Source organism: Dipodomys merriami, unplaced genomic scaffold (assembly GCF_024711535.1).
Source record: "Dipodomys merriami isolate MVZ:Mamm:240054 unplaced genomic scaffold, mDipMer1.0.p SCAF_70, whole genome shotgun sequence".
NCBI lineage: Eukaryota > Metazoa > Chordata > Mammalia > Rodentia > Heteromyidae > Dipodomys > Dipodomys merriami.
The window spans coordinates 150,097-169,688 of NW_027206291.1; the positions used below are offsets into that span (position 1 = coordinate 150,097).

The 19,592-nt window shown below is 60.7% G+C and overlaps 1 protein-coding gene across 3 annotated transcripts; it reads right to left on the minus strand.

The window, feature by feature from the left end:
• Positions 1–3,813: 3,813 nt before the first annotated feature.
• LOC138817661 (nucleus accumbens-associated protein 1) lies at positions 3,814–18,233 on the minus strand. Of its 3 annotated transcripts, none has more exons than XM_070008184.1 (6): positions 18,061–18,233; positions 7,012–7,917; positions 6,742–6,915; positions 6,359–6,464; positions 6,187–6,284; positions 3,814–6,056 (listed from the first exon to the last, which is right to left on the minus strand). In XM_070008184.1, exons 2-6 carry the CDS (start codon positions 7,907–7,909, stop codon positions 5,794–5,796), a joined length of 1,539 nt encoding a protein of 512 aa, XP_069864285.1. In that variant the 5' UTR covers positions 7,910–7,917; positions 18,061–18,233; the 3' UTR covers positions 3,814–5,793. The 3 variants fall into 3 exon arrangements, with proteins under 3 accessions (XP_069864285.1, XP_069864284.1, XP_069864286.1); XM_070008183.1 differs by lacking the exon at positions 18,061–18,233 and adding an exon at positions 11,740–11,822; XM_070008185.1 differs by lacking the exon at positions 18,061–18,233 and adding an exon at positions 9,830–9,932.
• Positions 18,234–19,592: the final 1,359 nt, after the last annotated feature.

The window sequence follows — 19,592 nt, forward strand, 5'->3', positions numbered from 1 at the left end:
CCACAACAAATATGGCTGCAGAGGAGACGGAAGTTCCCACACTTCGGCGCCTCTCTCTCCCCTGGCGGCCTCACTTTCGATGGTGGCGTGACCCGGGGACCGACAGGCGGGGAAGCGATCGCCGGAACGGACGAGGGTGAGCGACAGTGCGGGAAGGTGCGAGGGGCGGTGCCAGCCGGCGTCGGGGTGGCAAGCCAGAGCGTGCCGGGGAGTCCGGGCACCGCTGGCGGCGTGGGACCAGGGGGACCTGGAGGAGCCCAGGGGAGGGGGTGCCGCGGGAGAGACCCACTGCGAGCGACAGGCAGGAACGACTTGAGGGGTGGAGGGAGTGGGGGAGGTCCTGGAGGGGCAGGGGGGCGTTGGACCTTAAGCTTTGACCCTTAACCTTTGACTCCCAGCCCCACGCATGGTAGAGGCTAACCCGGGCAAGTTCAAGCTCGCAGCCGGGGACCTGCGAGACAGAAAGGTGCTCGTGGTGCGCATGCGCGAGGCTGTCTCCCGGCCTGGCCCCCCCCCCCTGCAATGTCCCACCTGCCCACTCCACCTGCTCAGGGTCAGAGATGTGCATCTCTGATGTGTCCTGACTGGGCTGGCTTGGAACCCCGATCCTCCGGATTTCAGCTCCAGAATGGCTGGGGTTATGGGTGGAATTACAGGAGCCGGCCTGGAGCCCATCTTTTTTGAGGATGAGGGGGAAATGTATCTTGGCTGGGATACACTCTTTTCTTTGCAATATACTGGTTTTCCTCAGTGTGTGTGTGTGGGTGTCTATGTATAGCCTTTCTATTGACACATAGCTTGCATCCTGTCTTTTTCTCCAGGTCTGCACATGGTCTGAGTGGCTCCCCATCCACCGTCTGCTAGTCTTCCCTCCACCTCCCTACCTTAACCTACCCTTTCCCTCTTGGTTGCCTCATTTTTTTGTACATGTGTGCCAGTCTTGTAGCTTGAACTCGGCCTGGCCGCTGTCCCTGAGCTTTTCCACTCCAGGCTAGCATTCTACCATTTGAACCACAGCTTCACTTCTGGCTTTTTGCTGATCAAGAGACCAGTCTCACCAGCTTTTCTGCTTCACTTAGTTTCCAACTGAGATTCTCAGGTCTCAGCCTCCTGAGGAGCGAGGATTTCAGGCCTGAGCACCATCACCTGGCTTTGCCCATCTGTTCTCTGCACATTAAGAAACATCAGCCCAGCGGGGTATGGACGTCAGTGGCTCATGCCTGTCATCCTAGCTACTCAGGAGGCTGAGATCTGAGGATCGTGGTTCAAAGCCAGCCAAGGCTAAAAAGGCTGTCATTTTTTTTTTTTTTGGTCGGTCGTGGGGCTTGAACTCTGGGCTGTCCCTCAGCTCTTCAGCTCAAGGCGAGCGCTCTACCAATTGAGCCACAGCGCCACTTCCATTTTTCTGGTGGTTCATTGGAGATAGGAGTCTCACAGTCTCTCCCGCCTGGGCTGGCTTTGAACTGCGATCCTCAGATCTCAGCCTCCTGAGTAGCTAAGATTACAGGCGTGAGCCACCAGCACCCGGCTTCGCTGTGTCATTCTTATCTCCGCTTAACTGGCAAAACCAGAAGTGGAACTGTGGGTCAAGTGGTAGAGTGCCAGCCTTGAGACAAAAAGCCAAGGGAAGAGATGCACAGGCCTGGAGTATATGCCCCAGTACTGGCACCAAAAGGAAAACAAAACAAAAAACCTAGCATGATGCCTAGGCAGCAACTTGAAATGATTGCAAAATAATGAGAAGGCAAGATTTATTAGCACTTGGGTAGCTTGCTGATGTTCCCCAAGATGAACTCATTCATCCATCCTTTACAATGAGGACAGGGGAGTGGGGAGGGGAGAGGGGCATGGGACTCATCTTCGCCCACCTTTGGGGAAGTGGGTGCACCCTAGTTACACCAGGGGAGGGGGAGGGTGACAGCCTGCGGAGGACCCAATGATATAGCTGCTCATGCACCAGCTGGACATGGTGTCTGGAAGCATCCAGGTCCTGCGGCGTATGTCGGCGCGTGGGGGAGGGGCTGGAGGAGCAAAGCAGGTCAGCCAGGACCTGGGGTTGGGGTGGGCACCTTGGGTGGCCCCAGCTGGCTTCGGGGGGGGGGCTGATGGCATCTTGGTCTTGGCAGCGCACTGGGTGGCTTCACTGGCGGATGGACCGGGTCCTTGGGAAGATGGCCAAGGTGACCTGTGTGACCAGGGTGAGATGGGGGGCGAGGGGGGGGGTGCTGGGTCCCCATGACTTTTGACCCTTTTGTTCTCAGATTGGCCACTGTGCTGTGCTATCAATAGGTGCCATCTGATAGTGGCTTTCTTCATTGTCCTATTCTTTGCCTCTTGATGGGTCCGGGCTGGGGTCTGCTCCCTGCCCCCACTCCCTCAAGGAAAAGGGAGTGGGACACTCAGTCTCCACCCGCCATGGGTGCCATGGGTGCCATGTCAAAGGTGCTTCGTGGGGGAGGGGGATGGCTGCCAAGACCCCAAAGGCATTCTCCCTGCGCCTTCTCTACGTGCCAATTTGCAAATAAAACTAACCTTTTGAGACGTGTCCCTGCTTATGTGCTGGCGCAGGGAAGGCAGGTGCTACCACTTTAGCCACAACTCCACTTACAGACTTTTTTTCCGTCGGTCATGGGGCTTGAACTCTGGGCTTGGGCGCTGTCTCTGCGCTCTTTAGCTCCAGGTGAGCGCTCTATCGCTTGAGCCACAGCACCTCTTCTGGTTTTCTAGTGGTTTATTGGAGAGAAGTGGCACTGTGGTTCAAAGTGGCAGAGCACTGGTGTTGAGCAGAAGAGCTCAGGGACAGCGCTCAGGCCGAGTTCAAGGCCTGCAGCTGATAGAAAAAAAAAGTCTCATGGATTTTCCTGCCTGGACTGGCTTGGAACTGCGATCCTCAGATCTCAGCCTCCTGAGTAGCTAGGATGACAGGCTGGAGCCGCTGGCACCCGGCCCTCACAGATCTTCCTGCATAGGCTGACCTCAAACCATGACTTTCTGACTCTCGGTTCTGCTCCTGAGTAGCCAGGATTACAGGTGTGAGCCACTGGCAGGCTCAGCTTGTGTTTCTTTCATCAGGTGGGTGGGGTGACACCTCCTTTTGTTTGTTTCCTAGGTGTGGGGTCCCAGGGCTTGAACTCAGCCTAGGGCTTGAACACTGCCTAAGTTAACTGTGTTCAAGGCTGGTGATCTACCACTTGAGTCTCAGCTCTACTTATGGCTTTTTTGGTGGACTGGAAGTAATAATCTCAGGAACTTTCCTGCCCAGGCTGGCTTCGAACTGCTATCCTCAGATCTCAGCCTACTGAGTAGCATTACAGGTGTGAGGCACCTGACTCCCTCCTGACAGCATTGTTAACCCTTTGTACAAACCCAGCGGCATTCAGCGCTTTGAACCTGAGGTGGTTTCTATCTCATGCTTGGTTTCAGCTGCATGAAACACTACTGGCTGAGCTTGGTGGCTCCCTTTTGTAATCCTAGCTGTGCAGTGGGCGGAGACAGAGCACCTTGGCTCCAGGGCAGCCCAGGTGGAAAAGCTTGCAGGACAAATGCTCAGGTGCCAGCCCAGACACAAAAGGAACCTTATCAACACCGACTAAAAAGGCCAACCAGGCCAGCACAAGCCAAGCGCTGAGCACCAGCCCTGAGCAGAAGAGCTCAGTGACGAGCTGGGGCCATGAGTTCAAACCCCAAGATGGACACACACAGACACACGAGGTGTGTGGCTTGTCACAGACCTCCCTGACCCAGCTCTGCAGGGAGAGATGGCAACAGCAGGGTGGGAGCTGGGGCGCCCCCCAATGAGCGGCATGCAGCAGGGCTGTTACAAAGGCGTTTAGTTTATTCTGGTCAGCATCGCTGAGACTCTGGTTCACATTTCCAACGCGCTCCTCTCCTTACAGTAGTTAATGTGCAATCTCACTGGCGCCGCGGGGCGGGGAGGGTGGGGGGGGTGTTGGCACTCCCCGGGCAGGTGGGCAGCCTGGCCCGGGGAAGAGAAGGTGGGTGCTGGGTGTGAGGGCGGCCAGCGAGGTGGGGAGGGCCTACAGTCTGCTAGACGGGGTTCTCCATTTTAGTCTTTCCTGGCTGCCGGGGGGGGGGGGGGGGGGGGGGGGTGGGGGGGGGTGGGGGGGGGTGGGGGGGGGTGTGAAGGGAGGGGGGCACCATGCAGCTCAGAAGGGGGGGCACAGCTGGCCACCGGGAGGGGCTGGGGGCGGGTGCAGGGGTGGCTCCGGGGGTAAGGCACAACCCTGTCTTTGGCTCTCCTAGCACGGAGTTTCCTCCCCTGCACCCTCCACTGCATCCTGGGGCCAGGAGCACCCCGGGGTCCCCACGACAAGTGGGCTGTGCCTCCCACCCAGCCCGGCACTGCAGGGGCTCGGAGGGCTGGATGGGCAGGAGGACCCCTCCCCCCCACCGCTGCCCCCGCTAAGGCCTGGGAGGGGGGAGCCCCTGCCTCTTTTGGGGGTGTCTACTCCGCAGCCCGCCCCGCGGCCTGCCAAGTGAGCAGGATTTTGTGCTTTGGGATCAGCCGGGGGAGGGTGCGACTAAGGTGCTTGTGCTTTAGCTGGGGCGTCCACCCCCCCCTCAGGCCACCTGGGGGCTGCGGTGTTGGGGCCCCAGCCAGCCCTGACACCCCACCCCCATGACAAGCGGATGCCGGGGGGTGGGGGGGGGACCCCGCCTCTCAGTGGGGTGGCTGCAGCCAGGGCAGGAGGGAGCTGAGGGTGGGGGTGGCGGGGGGGCACCCAGAGATGAGGAAGCAACACTCAAAGGGAGGGAACTAAGAATTAAGAACAAAAACAAAACCCCAAAACAAAACCAAAAACCCCACAGCCCTCCGTTCACATGAAGACTCCAAGCGCCGAGCCCTGGCTCTGGGAGGGCCGGAAGAGAGGAATGGAGAGAAGAGCCAGGAACGATCGAGAACAATCCAGGTGGGCTCAGCCAGCCGGGGGCCTGCGGTGGCCCTCGGCGCCCTGGAACTCATCACTGAGTGGAGGGGAGCTGGGGACCCACGGAAGCCGGGGGGCGGCACCCCCCGGGCACGCACACATTCAGCCCTGGCCTGCCTCGCGCCCCGACACAGTCCCGTTGGTTTGAAAAATAAAAGGAAATCTTATACTTCAATATTTCATTCGCTAAAAAAATGTCTTAAAAAGTATGTACAGGGGCGGGGGCGGGGGCGGGGCGGGCCCCGCGGGCGGGCGCCCCAGCCCTGGTCTTACCGCCCTTCCTCCGGCGCCTTTCTCAACTCGAGCCGTCTACCCACGCGGGCCGCGGGCACGGGAGGCCTGTCCTGCCGCCGAGACCCTCCCAGAGCCGGAGGCTGCGGGGGTTTCCGCACGCTGGGGGCACAACTGGCCGCCTGGGGGGTCACCCTAGGGGTCGTGGGGGAGCCCTCCCCCAGCTGCCCCGCGCAGGGAAGGACCCGGGGGATAGGAAGGCGCTTTTGGAGACTGGAAGCACTGGGAGGAGGTGGAGGGTCCTGAGAACCCTGGTCCCGAGTCCCAGGGGGCTGGGGAGGGGGGCAGCGGTTCTCCCCCTCCCCCCAGGCCCGCCCCTCCCTGGGCAGGCCTGGGGGGCCCAGAGCCTCCCACGCCCCCCCCAGCCCACCCACCCGCCGGCCCCGGCTCGCAGGGGGAAGGGGTGGTGGGATGGGAGGCAGAGGGGCCGGGAGCATGCAGCGCCCCCCGAGGGTCCTGGGGAGGGGCAGACAGTAGCTCGTGACCAGGCTGGGCAGGAGTGGCGGGAGGGGTGTGTGTGGCGCCCCCCCCTCGGGGTCCCCCGCGCCCCGGGTTACTGGAGGACCTCTGCTGAAGGGCCGGCCTCGCCGTCGTGGCTGGCCGTCTCGAAGCTGTGCTCCATGCCCATCATGTCGGGCTCCATCTTGCCCGAGTCGCCGATGAAGCTGCTGTAGGCGTCGCCCTCCGCCAGGTGCAGCGGCTTGGCCTTGGGCATCCAGCTCTTGCGCACCACGCGCCGGGCGTTGGTGCACATGTCGGCCGCGATGGCGTTCATCTCGCTCTCCTTGAAGTTGGGGGCGAAGTTCTGGCAGTAGTCTGCGGGCACAGGGCGGCGGCGCGGGCTCAGGCCCAGACCGGGCCCCGTCCCCCGCGCGGCCTCGCCTGCCTCCGGCCCCCCGCCCCCCGTCGGCGCTGCCCCCCGCCCAGCCCCTCCCCGGCCACTCACACTTGACGGCGTGGAGGACGCGGCTGTCCAGTGGCTTGCGTCTGGGGTCGTTGGTGGACGAGCGGATGCCCGTGCCGCAGCTGTTGGCCAGCGTGTTCCTGGGGGGCGGGAGTGAGCTGGGAGGTGGGCAGCGGGGCCCCCACCCCGCCCGCGGCTCTGGGGAGGCGCTCACCGGTCAAAGAAGGAGGCCAGGAGCCGCCGCAGCAGGACCTTGTGCCGCGTGCCCGCGCTGACGTGGCAGTTCATGAGCTGCGCTCGCGTGATGTACACGTTGGTGCCTGCGGGGGGCCGGCCGGGGTCACCGCGCACCCCGCTGCTGCCCCGCCCGGCTCAGGGTCCCGGCGCGGCCCCGCGGGGCTCGGACGGACGGGAGAGCTCGCCCCGGGCGGGGATGGCCGCCATGGCCCACCGCCGTCCTCCCCGCTCCCGGCCTCAGGGCCCATGAGTCACCCCTTCTCTCTGGGTCTCCGCGCGGAGCCCAGGCTGGCCTGGGACTCAGCTGCTGCGGCGCCCGCCCCGCCCCGCCCCGCCCCGCCCCGCCCCGCGGCGCCGCACCTGTCACCAGCTCCAGCTTCTCCGAGGGGTCGCCCTCGTCGTAGAGCTTCGGGTGGCAGCGGTTGCCGATCTGGTTGATGAGCTCGGCGGGAAGAGACGCTAGGTCCTGCCGGACCCGGATGCGACTGCGGGACTCGGGAGCCACCTGCTCCGGGAGCGCCTCCACCTTCTCGGCTGCACAGAGCGGTGTGCGCATGGGCGGGTGTGCGCGAGCGCGCATGCGCGGCGGGGGCGGGGGCGGGGCGGGCGCGCATGCGCGCAGCAGCTCACCTGTCTGGCCGACGTTCATCATGCTGTACATGGTGTACATGTTGCAGATCTGCCGGTACTGCTCGTCGGTGCCCTCCTCGCCCGCGTCCTCCTCCTCGTCCTCCTCGTTGTGGTAGGAGCCGGGGCTGTCGCTGGTGTAGGCGCTGGAGGTGCCCGGGCTGGTCCGCTCCGACGTGCTGGGCCCGCTCATCACACCTCCGGCCGCCGCCGCCGCCGCCGCCGCCACCGGGGCCGGCTGGGGCGTCCGGCTGGAGGCCAGGTCCGGCGTGGAGAACTTGGCCATCTTGCGGCTGCCGTTGCCGCCCGCGCCGGCGCCCCCGGCCTCCTTCTGGCCGCTGTCCCACAGCCGCTTGGCCACGGGGGTGCACTGCACCGAGTCCGACTCCTGCTGCTCCGTCTTCACCCGCGACACGAGCGGCAGCGGCGTGCTGCACGCCGGCCAGCCCGACGTCTGCGCCACCGGGCTCTGCGGCTCCGACGACGGGGCCTCCTCGGCGTGCAGGCCTTGCGAGTCGCAGCTCGGGGAGCTGACCTTGAGGAAGAACTCGGTGCCCTTCTCCATGATCTCCTGGATCTGCAGGAAGCCGGCCGTGTAGATGAGCAGGAACTGGTCGCCCATGTTCATGCTGAGGCGGCCCGTGTAGCAGAAGGTGAGGATCTGCTGGAAGGACTGCGGCTGCACGGCGGCCGGCAGCTCCACCACCGCGCTGCGGCTGCTGTTGAACAGGTCTCGGAAGTAGGAGCTGCTGGCGGCCAGCACGGCGCGGTGGGCCTTGAACGCGTGGCCCTTGACCACCACCGACACGTCACAGTACAGGCCCTGCAGCCGCTGCTCGTTGAGGCACTCGAGGATGCTGTTGCCGAAGTTCGGGATCTCCATCTGCAGCGTCTGCGCCATGGCGGCCGCTGCGGGCGGGGACAGGGAGAGACAGGGCGGACGCGGGATCAGGCGGCTGGGACTGGTGCCCTCCCACACAAGGCCTGCCCCATATTCTGCGGTTCCCCCTGGGGTCTGCGGGGGCACCCAGGGGTGTCAAGACTGGGGTGCACATGACCCTTCCTCGAAGCTAGGAGCGACTGGGCCTCTTCCGGTGTGCCTTTTGTCTTTGGTGGTTGTACTGGGGGCTTGAACTCCGGGCCTCGCGGTCTTACTCTGCTTTTTCGCTCACGGCTGGCCCCTAGCTGCGAGGAGCCAGAGCTCGGCTTCCAGTTTGGCAAGCTAGAGGTCATCAAGCGTCTCCTGGCCGTTCCTGCCTGGGCTGGCTCTGAACGGCCAGCCTCGGCACCTGTCTGCGTCCCTTGCAGACATGATTGTTTTCCTGAATCCTTTCAATCCCGGAAATGTATCTGGGGGCGTGCTAGGCCTGGGTCCTAAGTCATTGCGCATGCTCAGCAAGCGCGCTCACCACTGAGCCACGACCCACGTGGCTCGGTGTGTGCCGCGTTGACCGGGAGGGGATGGAACGCACGGACGCCGAGAGCCGCAAGTGCTGTCGGGTCAGCAAAGCTACGAGGGCCCCAGAGGGCTGGGATCAGCCCCTGGCTGCCAGGAAGGCTCCTGAACCCCCATGGCACCCATGTGATACAGTCCACCCAGCCAGGGTCCCTGTGCGGGTGCCTGCCACCTCTGGGCATTACCCAAGACAGACATCATCTCGAGCACCAGACCCTGCCGCCCTGGCTTGGCTGGCTTCCGTATACAGGCAGGTAAGGTGCTGGGAGGTAAGGCACGCATGCGCAGGACTGCGCAGTGTCCCCACAGATGGGAAATCCAAGCCTGGCCCGGGGAGCCTAAAGTGGGGCAGGCAGCCACGTGGGAAACCGGCCTCAAGTTCCCCCAATGGCCAGACACAGAACTGCCACGGGATGTAGCCGTGGCTGTTAGGAATGAAACCCAACGGGAAAATGGCGCTGCAGCAGTGGAGTGGAGGAAAGCTACGCGCATCTGCTCAACGGGAGCGTTTTCAAAAATGTGACAGCCACACAGTATGATCTGGTCAGGAAAAAAAAAAAAGGGGGGGTGACCCACACCACAACACAGACATGCTTGAAGATTAAGGAGCCTGACGGAAGACTGCAGCGCGCAGCCGCAGTTACACGCCACGGCCAACCCAAACCGGCAATGGGCAAACCCACCAGCATGGCACAGGCAGTGGCGGCCAGTGGGCAGGGGCACCAGGGGCGGCCGGGGACCCACGGGCACACAATCCAGCCATCGCCGAAGGATTCCCAGGGCAGCAGCTATGTAACTAAATTTATTAAAGCCCACTGAAATGGCCCCGTGGTTCACACCTGCAAATCTAGCCACTCAGGAGGCTGAGCTCTGAGGATCATGGTTCAAAAACACCCTGGCCGCCGGGCGCTGGTGGCTCACGCCTGGAATCCTAGCTACTCAGGAGGCTGAGATCTGAGGATCGCGGTTCAAAGCCAGCCCGGGCAAGAGAGACCGTGAGACTCCTATCTCCAATAAACCACCAGAAAACCGGAAGTGGCGCTGTAGCTCAAGTGGTAGAGCGCTCGCCTTGAGCTGAAGAGCTGAGGGACAGCGCCCAGGCCCAGAGTTCAGGCCCCAGGACCACCACCACCAACAACAACAAAAAAAGGTCCAGAGATTCAATCTTCAAAATAATCAGAAAAAACCCAGGCTGAAGGTATGGCCTGGTCAGAGAGCTCAAGGCCATGAGTTCAAACCCCAGTGCCACCAAAACCACCAAGCCAGGGCACAGCTGGAGCCACAGACAGAAGTACCGAGGTCGGAATAAACGCTCCCACCACTGGCAGCAAGGAAATAAACACACTGGGCGTAGTAGCCCCCTACCAGAGACGAAGGGCAGGGGGCCCCGGCGGCCCTAGCCCCTCTCCGGAATAGAGGGCTTTTCCCAACGCAGAGGGCGTCCCCCAGCCTGATCCAAGGCCATGACGCGGTTCCCATGACCACCCAACAGCCACTCAACAAATATTTGCCAAGTGCTGCAGGACGCTGGGCGCTGTCTCTGGGTCTCACCATCTTGTGTGGACACGACTATCCCCACGCGGCCACCCACATACACCCATGTGCTGTGGCACTGGTCTGGGGGGCGGGGGCGGGTCCAAACAGCCTTGGTGTACCCTACATCACTCACAGTGGAGCCCTAGGGCTCAAACCACCATCTGTTCACTAAGGTCTCCCTGTGAGTGCCTGGCACCCCCAAACCTGCAAAAGCCCCTGCCCCGAGTTCTAGCCCTCCTGCTAGAACTTCACAAGCGCTTTGCACACAGCTCCATCCATGAGGGCCCTGCCCACCCACACAGGCCGAGCTGCTGTCCAGCCACACCTCCCCGCCATGCGAGGCCCCAAGACCCCCCCCCCCCACGCTGCCGGTCACCCGCAACTCCCCAAAGCCTAGCAATTCGGAATGTGCCTTTGCACAGGTCAGCTCCTGAGAGGTCACCGCTGCTCCTAGGGCCAGGCTGGGCACCATGAGCACTTGGCAGCTGTTGTGGGGGTGCAATGGCACCCGCAGGGGCCCCAAGCTACTCGGGGGGCTGCAGTGGGAGGAGCACTTGAGCCCAACAGCTGGAGGCCAGCCTGGACCACACAGACTTCTTAAAAACTTTCAACTTGGGGCCTGGGAAGGTGGCTCAGTGGTAGACTCTTGCCTCACGTGAATAAGGCCCTGGGTTCGATTCCTCAGCACCACATAAGCAGAAAAATCTGGAAGTGATACTGTGGTTCAAGTGGTAGAGTGCTCGCCTTAAGCTGAAGAGCTGAGGGACAGCGCCCAGGCCCAGAGTTCAGGCCCCACGACCGACCAAAGAAGAAAACAAAACAAACAACTTGGAGGCTGGGAAGGTGGCTCAGTGGTAGAGTGCTTGCCTAGCATGCATGAAGCCCTGGGTTCCATTCCTCAGTACTACATACACAGAAAAAGCAGGAAATGGCGCTGTGGCTCAAGTGGTAAAGCGCTAGCCCTGAGCAAAAAAAAAAATCTCAGAGACAGTGCCCAGCCCCTGAGTTCAAGCCCCAGGACTGGCAAAAAACAAAAAACAAACTTGCAACTCCGCCAGGCACTGGTGGCTCATTCTTGTAATCCTAGCTGCTCAGGAGGCTGAAAGTTGAGGATCACAGTTCAAAGCCAGGAGGGCAGGAAAGTTGGTGAGACTCTTATGTCCAACTAACCACCCGAAAATTGGAAGTGGCACTGTGGTTCAAAGTGGTAGAGCACTTGAGCAGAAAAGCTCAAGGACAGCGCCCAGGTCCTGAGTTCAAGCTCCACCACCAACAAAAACAAAAAACAAAAAACAGTTCCAACTCTATGTCTACGGTGGGAGCAGAAGCCACGCCGGGCTGCCGGGGCCTAGATGACTGCTCACTGCGGCTGCTCTTGGCTGTGGCAGGGACTGGCAGGAGGGACCCTGTCTCTGTGGGAGGACAGCCCTCGCCCCCACCCCAAGCAGAGGCCAGGCGGGCGACAGGCCTGAGGCTCCCCTGATGTGGCTCAGCGGCAGTGTTTGCCTAGCATGGCAAGGGGTCCACCCGAAAATGCCAAGAAAATAAATAAATACACAAAACACAGCCAAGCACTTGGAAGTCTGATGAGTACAACTGAGGGTCCAAGGTCAGCCTTATCCCAAAAGAAGGAACAGAGAGGCCATCAGATCACAATGGCTCCAGCCTGAGTGGGAAAAGAGGTTCTTTTTCTTTTTGGTGTTGGTACTGGGGCTGCCAGCTCTACACTTGAGCCATACCTCTAGTTCCAGCCTTTTGCTGGTTCATTGGCGGTGATGAGCGGTGATGAGCGTCACAGCCCTTCCTGCCCTGGCCCGGGCTTGGAATCCTGATCCTCAGCTCTGAACATCCTGAGCAGCTAGGATGACAGGTGTGAGCCACCAGGGCCCAGCTGGGAAGACGCTCTTACAGAGGAGGTCAGGGGGAGTCTGGAGGACACGAACAGGGACCCGATCCCTCAGCAGACACTCCACGTGGGGTTGGTGTTCTGATCCTGGACTTCCTGCCGTGTCTGCTGGCATGGAGGGTGTGGCTGAGCAGAAGAGCACCTGCTTGGTACTGCACAGGCTAACATGCAAGCAGCAAACTGCAAGTGTCCCACAAGGCAAGGCCCTGGCGGTGGTGCCAAGGTGGCCCCAGCCCAGCAGGGGTGCTGGTCCCAGGCCGGCCCTGCAGACTCCGCAGAAGAGATGTGAAGAGCAAAGTAAACTTGTGGGTCCCTGCCCTTCATATGTCATTTCTGGGTAGTGCTGGGACTTGAACTTGCGAGGTGAGGCTACCTACCACTTGACCCATGCTTCCCAGACAGGCATCTGTTTTTTTTTTTTTCCTTCTTCTCCTTGAAAGGCTGTCATTCTACCTGGTCAAGGCCCTTCACCCACATCAGCATCAAACGTCAGCTCTGCCCGTTTGAATGACCCAGTCTACGTATGCAATGCCCAAGAAACCAGCTTTCTAGTTACATTCCACTCCAGAGGGCATGCCTTCTCAAAAAGGACAGTGGAACCAACGGCAAGTGCAAAGGCCCTGAGGTGACACTGGTTCCTGTAAAGGGAAGGAGGCTGGTGGAGGTGAGGGAGGGTGGATCTACTGGGGACAGGGCTTGCTGACAATGTTCAGGGCTATGGCAGGAATTGAGAATTTGAATCTCAAGCCTGGCCCAGAGATGTGCCCCTGTTGTCCCAGCTATTCAGGAAACTGAGGTAGGAAGATCACTTGAGCCCAAGAGTTGAGTACCAGAACCAGCATAGAACACAGAGTAATACTCTGCCTTAACAAAACACAACCAAACCGAAAATCAAGTACTACCCCCACCACCACCACAACCACCCTAGTACCCTAGTACCACTTAAAAAAAAAAATCAAGGACCCCCAAGGATACTAAGATCCAGATGGCCAAATCTCTAAAAATTGGCAGGACATTTGTACAGCGTTCTATAGGAACTTTTTTTTTGGGGGGGTGAGGGGGGAGAGGCTTAGGGCTTGAACTCTGGGTGCTGACTCTGAGCTTCTTTTGCTTGAAGTTACAGCTCCACCACTTAAGTTGACACAAAGCCACTCCAGCTTTTTCTGAGTAGCTTACAGGAGTTAAGAGTCTCATGAACTTTCCTGCCTGGGCTGGCCTTGAACTGCAGTCCTCAGATCTCAGCCCCCCGAGTCGCTAGGATGACAGGGCTGAGCCTTGGGGCGCCCGGCTCATAGGAACTTTCAAGTTCCTCATGAGGGGGTGGAAGCCAGGCCTGAGGGTGTGTCATGGAATGTTCTACTGCCGAGCCACACACAAGGCATCTCAAGTCAATTTTTTTTTCCTTTTTCTGGTTGCTGTGCTCTTGCTTGGCGTCTTCACTCAAGGCTGGCTCCCTACCACTTGGGCATGGCTCCATTTTGGGCTTTTTGGTGGTTAACTGGAGGTAAGAGTCTCATGGGCCTTTTTTTCCCCCCTGGGCTGGTTTTGAACTAAGGTCCTTAGCTCTCAGTCTCCTGAGTAGCTGAGATTATTGGACTGATCCAATAGTGCCTGGCTACTTTAAGCCATCTTTAGGTGACATATGTTATCTAACGTAAATGCTGCACGCCCGTTAACTCCAGTGTTCCAGAGGATCCCAAGTTTGAAGCTGCCAGCAGCGCTACATAGGAGACAAGGAACAAAGTCGGTGCAGGACTAAAGCTGTGGCCCAGCGCTAGAGGGCTTGCCTGGGGGTGTGCACGGCCCTGGGCTCCCTCCCTAGCACTGTTAAAACACAATCATTACAGGAGTTTAATACAGGAGCTTTGGACTGTGATTGAATAGGCCGATGGAGACCCTGGGGAGACAGAGGGAACAGCACGTATTTACCAAGTGTCTCCTTCCTAACAATGCCTCTGGGCTTCATCAAGTCTTCCATCTATAAAATGGGCACAGGCGCAGGGAACCAACAGCTCAGGTCTGACATCCTACTACTGAGGATCACAGTTCAAGGCCAGCCCCCCTCCCCCCATGGGGAGTTATGAGAAGCCATGTCAACCGATGACAAGCTGGGTAGGGTGATATATCTGGGTCACATTAGCTATGATGTCAATATACACAGGAGGATCATGGTACAGAACGCCCCTTGCAAAAAGTAACACTCTGATTATTTCCAACCTAGCAAGAAGCCCTGAGGCCAAACACCAGGAGAGGGAGGGGCTGCCAAATGCTCAGTGTCCAGGCAGCCCCCCCCCCCGGCCCCCAGCGTCTGACAGCGCCACGTCCTGACTCGGCAGACACCCCAGCTCCCTCCGCACTGCCACCCTTGGCCCCCCCCAGTTTGGTGAGGGGCTGTCCCACCCTGGAAAGCCAGCAAGGCCTAAGCATTCCCCACATGACCCCCACTTAGCAGATGGGAAAACCCAGACTCCTAGCTGGGTCTCAGGCGGCATGGGGCACAGAACTCACCTCTGCCCGCTACTGGGAGGCTCCCCCTCTGCCCCGCCCAGAAGCCAGACACAGCCGACCCAATCAAACACCCAGCACCCACCTAGCCCAGTACCCACTCAGCCTGCCGCCCGGCCAGGGCCACCTCACAGCGGCTGTCCAAGGAAGGCTTTCTCACCAAGGGGACACAGGACAAACGGGGGGGGGGGGGGGAGGGGAACCTGGGCAGCTGGGGAGACTAGAGGAAAGGGGCATCTAAAGTAGGGACAAGTGTGTCACTCAGGGATAGCAGTTAGAAAGACTGTGAAATGAGCTCAAAACTGGACAAGTAGCCGGGTGCTGGTAGCTACTCAGGAGGCTGAGATCTGAGGATCACGGTTCAAAGCCAGCCTAGGCAGGAAAATCTATGAAATCTTTTTTTTTTTTTCTTTCAGCTATGGGGTTTGAACTCAAGGCCTGGGCGCTGTCCCTGAGCTCTTCTGCTCAAGGCCAGTGTCTACCACTTTGAGCCAGCACCATTTCCGGTTTTCAGGTGGTTCACTGGAAAGAAGAGTCCCACTAGACTTTCTTGCCCAGGCTGGCTCTGACCCACCGTCCTCAGCAGACCTCAGCCTCCTGAGTAGCTAGGATGACAAGCGTGGCCCATGAGCCTCTTATCTCCAATGAACCACCAGAAAACTGGACTGGCGTTGTGGCTCAAGTGGTAGAGTGCTCTCCTTGAGCAAAAGAAGTTCAGAGGACAGAGCCTAGGCCCAGAGTTCAAGCCCCAGGACTGACAAAAACAAAAAACAAAGCAACTTAGACAAGTGCTCGAAACAGTCAGGGAAGGAAAGGGTGGGCAGAGGGGAAAGGGGGGCTACCTCTTGGGGTTCACTGCAGACCACCGCCTCCGACATGGCTCAGGTGTCCCTCTTGGGCCTGCCAGACCCCCTTTCTGTCACCCACTCTGGTGATCATGGACTCTGGTGTCACCCCCCCCATCCCATGCCTACAGCTGACCCCTCTGGCTGCCACTTGCATCCTGACCTCCAGGCCGCCCAGCGGGAGGCCCAGCCGGGCTCTCCCTACCTGCAGGTGGCACTGAGGTGCGCGGTCTGGGCCACGCTGGGTCCAGTCTCACTCCTGTCCTCGCTAAGACAAAATGTTTCGAGCACTTAGCAGGAGCCTGGCACACACTCAATACAAGCTTTGAATGCGTTGTCCTGTGGCCTGGAACCCCCTCCCCCCCCAAGCAAACTTACTATTCAGATCATGGCTCTCCCGGAAGCCTCCCTGACCACCCCCTCCGCCACTGGCCTCTGCCTCCTGCCGGCCTCACACCCAGCTCTGCATAGGGCAGGGAAACAAAACTGTCCCCTTGGGCCAGGCACTTGTCCCATGTGCCTGTGAACCCCAAGTTCTTACTGCAAAGTGGTCACCTTCTGCTCTGGCCCAACCATCTCTTTGCCTGCCCTTGGTATCCCCACTCAGGGACAGGCTGGGGAGCAGGGCTGCGCAGCCTTTGCTCCATCAGGCAGCCATGACCCAACCAGACAGGAGATAAGGTCCTCTGTGCATTCAGTTCCCACTCAAAAGACAAGGGCAGCATCAGAGGATGCAGAGAACAAAGGCAAGTGCAAAGGCCCTGGGGTGGCGGTGCAATTACCACTGAGGAGGCGAGGAGGCGAGGGGGCAGTGGGGAGAGTGGGCTCCCTGGGGATGGGGCTTCAAGGAACAGCAGTCATAGCCACAGACCAGTTGTGGGAAGGGAACAACCTGCAAGGGCCAAGCTCTCGATGAGGGGCAGCTGGCCCTGCCCCCACTCCTCTCACAACTAAGAGGCCAGCAGGGCCCAGGTGCTGGGAGGCGGGGGCTGCAGGAACTACAGGGCGACACAACAAGCCACCACCAGACTCCAGAACCAGCAGCTACCACTTCACCCAGCCGCCTGCCGCTCCTGTCTCAGGTGCTAAGGATCTCAAAGCCCATGAACACTGGGCTCACGGCCCTGCCATGAGTCCAAACAGAACAAGCAGCAGGCAGCCTGGCAGGCAACCAGCTTCCTGACCCCCTGGCCTCGCTGCTCCCACGGGGAAATGGGAGAGAAGAGGTGCCCAGGCTGGAGAGAAAGAAATGCCCATTGCTCCGGTCCCCGGGGACACCAGGGAATGGCAGCTAGCCTGTCTGTGAGGGGACTGTCACCCCCTCCAGAAAGGATATGACAAAAGGCCCGGGCCAAGAAAAGTCCCATGAGGGAATTGGCGAATAGGAGCCCCCCAACCCCCTCCCCCGCCCCTGACTCATGTCCCCAGAGAACAAACTTGTCCAGGCCACTCGGGGTTTGATCTGAGGATAAGTCACCCCGGCTTTTTCTTCTGGACTAGGCAAGGTAGCTCCCTATAGGGCTTGGTCTAAAAAAGACCTCAGAGGAAGATCCCAGGACTGGAAACCCCAAAAGGTTGGGCAGGTAGTAGGGACCAGAGTGGATTCCCTCTGGCTCTATCTGTGGACACCCCCCCAAAAAAAATCATGTCTGCAAGGTTCTTCATCTCCAAGGCCCACAGAACTCAGGCCAGTGAGCTCATGCCTGGAAGGCTACTATGGAGGTCTGAGGAGGTGGCTTCCCATGTACTAAACCGGAGTTTCCAGGCTCCAATCCCCCGAAGTGGGGGCGAAGAATTCAGGACCCCGGATTGCTCCATTCTTGAGTTTCTGCAGGGCTCCTGGGGCGGGGGTGGGAGGGAGGGCCGCCCAGACCGGAAACAAGATGCCCAAGGTAGGTGTGCGAGTCCCTGTCCCCAGCTGCCCACGCGAGCGGCCGCCCACCCGCAGCCTTGTGCCTGCCGGCCGACTGGCAGAGGCTCCGGAGACCAAGTGTGGGAAGAGGGACAGCAGCCTCCCCCCGCGGCGCGCGGACCCCCGGGGTGGCCAGGGTGTGGGGTGACACCAATCGGCATTTCTGTTCCGGTCACACTAGTTTTTCTCGACTTGTTCCCACATCCTCAGCCCGGCTCCAAGGCCCAGCCCGGGCATCCACACAGTCCCGAGCCGTACCTGATCGCTCCCCGCCATCTGCCAGCCAACCCCCCCCCCCCCGCCCCGTCTCCGGGCCCTGACCTCACGTGACCCCCGGCAAACATCCCTGGCATCGCCGATCCGCCCCCGGCCCGCGCTGGCTCCGCCCCCACCCGCCCGGCCCCACTTCCGGGGCTCCTCCGCGGCCGCCCCCGGGGCTGTAACCCGACCCACCCACCTCCCGGGGCCGGACGGTACCTGCGGGCCCGGCCCCGCCCCGCCCCCCGGCCGCGCGCCGCCGCCTCCCCTCCCCCGCGCCCCGCACCTCCCCCTCCCCCGGCCTAACTTCCCGGGACCCCCCCACCTGCCCCGGCGCCCGCCCCCCCCGAGTGTGAGTGAGGGTGCGCGCGTGTGTGTCGGGGGGTCCCCGGCCCGGCCTCCGTCCCCCCCCCAGGCCCGCGGCCGGAGGCTGGACGCCGTAGGCCGCCCGCGGTGGCCGGGCCTCCGCGCCCTCGCCGGCCCGGGCACGGGGCGGGCTGCGGGCCCGGCCCCTCCCCGGCCCGGAGCCCCCTGCCCCCCCGGCTCCCGCACGGCCCGCGGCCGGAACCGCGGATGCCCTCGGGCCGCCCCGGCGGGAGGAGGCCGGAACTGGGCCTGGGGCGGGTCGGCTCACCTGCGCCGTGGCCGCGCTCCGGGCGCTCCCGGCGGGCTCCGCAGCGGCAGCTGGGGCCGGGCCTGGGCCCGGGGCGCGCCCCCCTGCGCCTCGGCCTCGGCCTCCGCCTCCGCGGCCTCCGGGGCCTCCGCCTCAGCAGCAGCGGCAGCCGCGGCGGCCATTCATTGTGGGCCAGGCCGCCCCAGCCGAGCGCCGAGCGAGCGCACGCCGCGCCGCCGCCGAGCCCGGGTAGAAACGGCCCGGGCCCCGCCCCCGCCACGCCCCGGGACACGCCCCCTAGACCGCGCTAGCCGAGCTCCGAGCGCACCCTCTCACCAGCTGCGTCTCTTCCCTTTGCCAGCTCAGGGTCTTCTCCTGTAGGTGGGTTCTGTACACCAGACCTGCACCCCGCCATGATCTAGTCCCGTGATGACGGACAAGTCTCTGGCCTTCCCGAACTTTAGTTTCCTGTAAAATGAAAATATTCATTGCTTACGCCATTTAAAGTCCTTTAATGGAATTAGGTAGTTGCGGGGGGGGGGGTGGGGTTTGAAGAAAACTGTTGTTGAAGATCACACAGCAAGTGATGGCGAGTGCAGAGATTTAAATTCAGGCTCAAGAAGCGACAATAAGGGCTGAGACTTTCAGGAATGTTTACATGGTGCCAGCTTCTGTTAGCAATTCACCAGCACTAACCTAAACGTCTCTTCACAACCCGTAACTAACACTAAGCAGCGCTGACCGTTTTGCAAACTGGGGGTTGTGGGTGAGAGTGAAGCATAGAATTAAGAACAAGTAGCAAACGCTGGGCACACACCTGTAATCTCAGCTCCTGAGGAGGCTGAGATCAGAGGATCGAGGTTCAAAGACAGCCCAGGCAGGCAGGAAAGTCCATAAGATTCTTATCTCCAGTTAACAACAACAACAAAAGTGGGAGAAGAGCTATGGCTTAAGTATAGAATGCCAGCCTTGAGCATAAAACCTCAGAGACAGTGTCCAGGCCCTGAGTTCAGGTCCTACCACGCGAGCACACACAAACACGTACAAGGAGTGCTGAGACTGGACCACTGCACGCTCTCCCCACTTCCAACACTGGTTACCACCCGCTGAGGGTTTACTGTGTGAAGAGGCTGCGTTATACTTTCCAGACATTTTGTCCAGTAACCTTTGCCCTTCCTTGAAAGCTGAGATTCAGATACAACAAGGAAAGTGAGAGCCTGAGGGGTGAAGTAACGAGCCCCAGACCACGTGGTGGGGCAGGTATTCAAACCCACTAATTGGATTCCGGAGCCTAGGTTATCCCAGCAGGGTGCTGCTCTAAGTTTGTGCATACAGCACCCAGGAGACGACCTCTAGGGGTTAGCTCCCCCGATCGAAGGCCCTATTTCTCTAAACACAATACTCTGTTCTGTGCACTGGGACCAGCGACTCTTTCCCTCCAGGTTTGGGAAAGCCGGCTTCACCCGTGCCACACATTCAACACGCGTCCTTTGGCCAGGAAGCCTGACCCTGGCCGCCCGCCGTAGCCGGCGCCTCTGATTGGCTAGCCGCCG

Bases quoted from the DNA above. Each gene is read 5' to 3' on its own strand.
- LOC138817661 (XM_070008183.1), bottom strand. From the start codon at position 11,767: ATGAACCAGCAAAAGGCTGGAACTAGAG. The intron at 7,918-11,739 runs GTATGGCTCAAG...CCCCGCCCGCAG, and splicing joins GCAAAAGGCTGGAACTAGAG to CGGCCGCCATGGCGCAGACG. The intron at 6,057-6,186 runs GTGAGTGGCCGG...CTGTGCCCGCAG, and splicing joins CGTCCTCCACGCCGTCAAGT to ACTACTGCCAGAACTTCGCC.